The sequence below is a fragment of the Limulus polyphemus genome, unplaced genomic scaffold, assembly GCF_000517525.1.
Source record: "Limulus polyphemus unplaced genomic scaffold, Limulus_polyphemus-2.1.2 Scaffold3295, whole genome shotgun sequence".
NCBI classification, from domain to species: domain Eukaryota; kingdom Metazoa; phylum Arthropoda; class Merostomata; order Xiphosura; family Limulidae; genus Limulus; species Limulus polyphemus.
Window position 1 is genome coordinate 56,479 of NW_013668905.1, and position 5,108 is coordinate 61,586.

General features: G+C 32.7%; 1 protein-coding gene across 1 annotated transcript in view; it reads left to right on the forward strand.

The window, feature by feature from the left end:
* The window catches only part of LOC106469089 (28S ribosomal protein S27, mitochondrial-like), a 73,509-nt gene that overhangs the window by 45,848 nt on the left and 22,553 nt on the right, over nucleotides 1-5,108 (forward strand). The window contains exon 6 of the mRNA XM_013929544.2: nucleotides 3,870-4,039. Coding sequence (XP_013784998.1) covers nucleotides 3,870-4,039 — 170 coding nt within the window. The remainder of the gene's footprint in view (nucleotides 1-3,869; nucleotides 4,040-5,108) is intronic.

Genomic DNA, 5,108 nt, shown 5'->3' on the forward strand with positions numbered 1-5,108 from the left:
TTTTTGTGGTATAGGTATAGTCATTTATAATTTTTTGGTATTCAAACATGCATATATAAAGTCTGCAAAAATTATTTTTTCCTACATCCATATGTGAATTTGGACAAGGCTTACGATGAGGGTTAGCAAGTACAACTCACGAGTGCAAAAAAAAAGAATTTCAAAACATCGTAAATAGTGGATATCATTGTTTTCCAAATATTTTTTATTTACTGTTCTATGTTTTAAGAAAAATAACTGAAACTTAAATATTTATTTGTAAATAGCAGTAATATATATATATAGGAAACAGGATGTTCTTAAGCACTTTCCCACCTATATTATCACTAAATCCAGATTACCCAAGTTTATTGGATTGGATACAACTTTGTTGAAAGCCATATCATAAATAGTTTCTCTCATTTTCATACAGTACTTTAGACAACTTTTGTTGCAACTACTGTACTGTGTAAGCAAGCAGATAATTTCTACCGCACTGTGTTTTCAGAGATGGGATTCATATAGACTCTAAAGGAAACGTCTGTTTATCGACCAACACTCAAATACCTCCCAAGTTTATTGGATTGGCTCAGACTTTTCTACAAAGCCATAGCATAAGCATTTTATTATACTTTATACAATTCTTGTTGTAACCATTATACTGCCAATATGTTAATAAATCCTACCCAACTGTGTTTTTAAAGCATGTAAAGTTCTGGGAATTGTACAGCAAAAGCTTCTTTGGTACTGAAGGTGTCAAAGTACTCAATGTGCAGTGACACTTAAACAGGAATGGTGATTTATTGCTTTATATTCGGAAGGTTTCTACTTCAGCCGCTAACAGTAGAATAAACATAGGAAATAGATGTAAAAAGATTAGAAGAAACTCTCAAGAGATTTACTTTGAAACGTCATTGTCTGTACTGAAAAGGACAGACAGTACTATTCATTTTGTTTCTTCTAATTTCTAAGCCATCTGCTAGCAATAAAATAACTAGAGAAAATAAGTGTGAAAAGGTGAGAAAGTGTAATATCTGACCATAAGTATTTTGAAATTTTGTGATCAATACTAACAATACTATACATTTTATTTTGCATTTGCAATCTTTATTTTCATCATACTTTGATTACTTACCTACAACCTGGAGAATCAAGTATAATGTTACGTAAAAGAAAATAACAGATCAAATACAAAGCTTTACTGAAAGTCTTAATACTTAATTTAAAATCCTGATATTTTATTTCTGAAAGCCTTGTAATGTTTACTGAGAATCTGCAAAATTTTGTGAAGGTATGCATACATTTTCAAAAATTATATTATAATTACTCTCATGGATACTTTCATAGTTATGAGCTGGGTGGATCCCACTCAGCCTGTATTCATAAGCTTAAAATATATCCCAGATATAAGATCATTTCATATAAAAAGAGTAGCATTACATGAACTTGATGTAAAGATGACGTCATTACGTTTTGAATAGGTCTCAAACAATTTGATGGGTCCTGTTCTTTCTGCTTCTTTTGCAGGGACACCAAAGCAGGGTTTGACTTGCAAAAAAATCCTGCAAGGGAATGAGTATTAGCAAGCATATTTGAAACTGTTTGCATTGTGAGACCTGCATTGACTGCCTGTTGAATAGTGTGTGCAAAACTTGCCATGCTGTATGCGTCCAATCTTGACACAGCAGATACCATATTTGTACATTATCATGCACAAAAGCAAAAACGTCAGGGACACCCCATTCACTAGTAATGTTATTTAAGTTATTTGAAATGTTCTCAGCAATGTGGCATTGATGGGTGATTTTGGTCCCCAAGTTCAAGCTTCGTATCTCCCAATCCTTCTTCATTACATGGGCAGTAACTGCTAGATAGGCATCATTTGTTGCAAGGTCCAGTTGTCAGTGGTAAGTGAGATGAGAACAAGGTTTTGAAGTTCTTTTGCTATTTTCTCCCATTATATATTGTACAAATGCACGATGTGATTTTAAACGGTGGTAAAGCTTGGGACTGAGAAGTTTGGTTCCATGTAGTTCACAAATTCCTAGAATGAACTACTCCTTACCATAGACAAAGGTGTGAGGTCCAGGTAAGTAATTTTACACAACAAGTATAGGATTTTTTTTTCTCTGTTGTGTAGAATATGGCTGACTCTTGGTCTGCTTGAAAAAATCCCCAACACTTGTTTGTCTCAGACTCAATGGCCCAGTCCAATGATCCTTTACACTTGGGTGTTTATTGTTCAAGTGTTTTCTCAAGGATGAAGTGCTACTGCCAGAACAGACTAGGATACTTCTACAAAGTGAACATTTTGCCCTGCTTCTGCCTTATTCAGCAATTAGTTCAAAATATTTCCAAACAAAGCTTTCTTTTTAGACACGATATATTCTCTGATAAAAGAGAACATTGAGAAAGAAATGTATACTGGATATGAAATGATAAAAATAGTTCAAAAGTCATATTGTGTGGTACAGTCTAAATAGCAGAAATGTTAAGAAGTTAGCCCTCTGACTTTTTGGTAAAGCTTCAAAAGAACAGTGAAGTGATGGAAATGTACAATTAAACTTAAGAATTGGAAACACTCTTGACTCTTGGAATTCTGGACAGCTTGTGATTCGCATCTATCATGAGAAAGGTTGTTTCCACAGAACTCGTAGTCCTGAAAATTTCTTATGTTTAAGTTGTCGTTCAACCCTAATCCTGCTAATAACCTAATATGGTAAAGCTAATATATAATTATAGATAGTCAGTGAAACAATGAAAAAGGTGGATGTCGTATTTTGAACATACTTTTTATCCTTGATCTTTGTAGTTTCATGAATGGACAAAATCAACTGCTAACCTACTTTTTTTTAAAAGGTTCATAACCATGACACAAACCATTAGTTGCAAATTGCAATATCTATGGTCCTTCCTTTACTTTAGAGTCAGGTATTTTACAGCAACCTTCAAATGAGTGTCACAGTCTGATATTATTGCTTGACGAATCACATGATCCTAATTTCTGTCTCTGATACACAGTTTATGTGATTATGGTATGGGTTATAGTAAAACCCAAATCATATCAATCAAAGGACTTTGCTAATATGCGATGACAGGTGCTAATTCAGAGTTGAGTGTACATTACCCATGGAGTGGTTTGTAGGCTTTTTGCATAACATTGCAAGACTCGGTATGCAAGCTGACAACTGCGTAATGTTATGTGTATCCAACAAATAATAGCAGTACGCTATCACTGGTGGGGATAAGACTTATACTACTATCAGAAAAAAAGAAATGCATTGAGAACAAAACAAACATTCAGCAAAGCTTGGGTGAATTCTTTTTTATTTTTTATTTCTTAACATACAAAAAACATACATGACGTTCTGTTCTCGATATTTACATTTAGACGACCTTGGAAAGTTGTAATGCCAAGTAAAAAATTAAAAGAATACATGCAGTTTGATATTAGTCATTGCTTTGATGGATCTAGGTAGTGATTTTGTAACTGGGTATTAAAGTTGTTGAGTGGGTACCTGGTGTAAATACTAAAATACTGAATATTTGTACATCCAATGTGCACAAAAATGCCCATAACCTTTCAAGACATGCAGACTTTTTTGAAAATTTTTCACTATACTGTTATTATAATATTACCTGAAAAATGTAAAAAAATGATAAATAAATTTTATGAAAAGTATAATTTTTGTTTTGGGAAAAAGAAAATGTAGCTGAGATGTTTGTTAAATACTTTTTAACATTATTTGATTGAAATGTTATAAATGCAATTAATTACTTTGTTTCTGTTACTTAAGTTAAAATTGAATTTTCAAAATCATAGTTACTTAAGAGTTGTTTTGAAACTTGGCCAGTTATATGGGATGCATATTGTTGGTGTTGTTTGGCAGATGCTGCCAAGATAGCATCACTGATGATGTTGCAAGAAGACTTCAATCATCCAATCAGTTGTATACTTGCTCTTTACTCATGCCACATGTATTTACGTGATCCTCAACCAGAACCGTGGGACACTGAACTTGGAAAGGAAGAGGAGACAAAAGAGGAAGACGAAGAAGAGGTGATTTCTTTGTTTAGAATGTTTACCAAAATAAGGAACATTTATATAATATTTATATATTGCTGTAGATTGATTGATGTGGCTGTATATTAAATTGTTTTTTATTTACATCACCTTTCACCTACATGATGGCTTGAAACAGCATATGTTGCAGTGTTACAGATTTTTACATATTAAACATAAAAAGTCTTTTTTTTTCATGAATTGATATTCAGTATAAATATGTCAAACTTTTACATATAAAAAGTAAACAAATGTGCTTTAACACACTCTGTGAAATTATGTATTTAAATATTAGTGGATTTGAACTAACAATGTTAGACAAAGAGCATTTTTTGGTTACAGCTGCATTGGTGTAACTGATATGTAAAGTGAATATTTAAACAACCAGGTGATGATGGTAATAACAATTATATATCCCATTTATGGAGAAATTAATGACAGATATGATCATGTGTATTATAGTGTTTTGTCTCTTGCTGCTTCCATCAAATCATCTTTATTACTTGGATTGAGTATCCAGATAAAGTGTATGGAAAGATATAGAAGGCTTCAGAGAACTAATTGTAGATGTATGTAGATTTAGAATTGCTAAGTGATATCTAATGCAGTTCAACACTTAGTGGTTAATCATGTATGTATTTCAATCCTTTTCTCGCATAAAGTTCAGTGATGAATTTTTAGCTTTAGGTTAAGTACGTTATATTAAATGCTTTTGGAGCCTCACCATGTTGTTACAATTCATGTCACCACTTCTATTCATGCTTTATATGATGACCTTGCATCTCAACAGTAGCTCTGCACATAGTTTTCATTCCAAAAGGCTCTTTCCTTAAACTGTCACGATCAAATCACACACAATGTCTCTGCATGTTTTCCATAATCACCTAGTATACAAGGATGATGGTTTCTCAGTAGAAAAGGGTGATTTAATCAATTACTTGTATATTGATTAGCATTTCTAATTATTAGCATTTTTGATTATTCCAACAATCGATTAACCCTTTCGAGATGGGTCACGGGTGAAAGGCCATGTCATCATGTTTGTTGACACGCATTCAAAATTTTA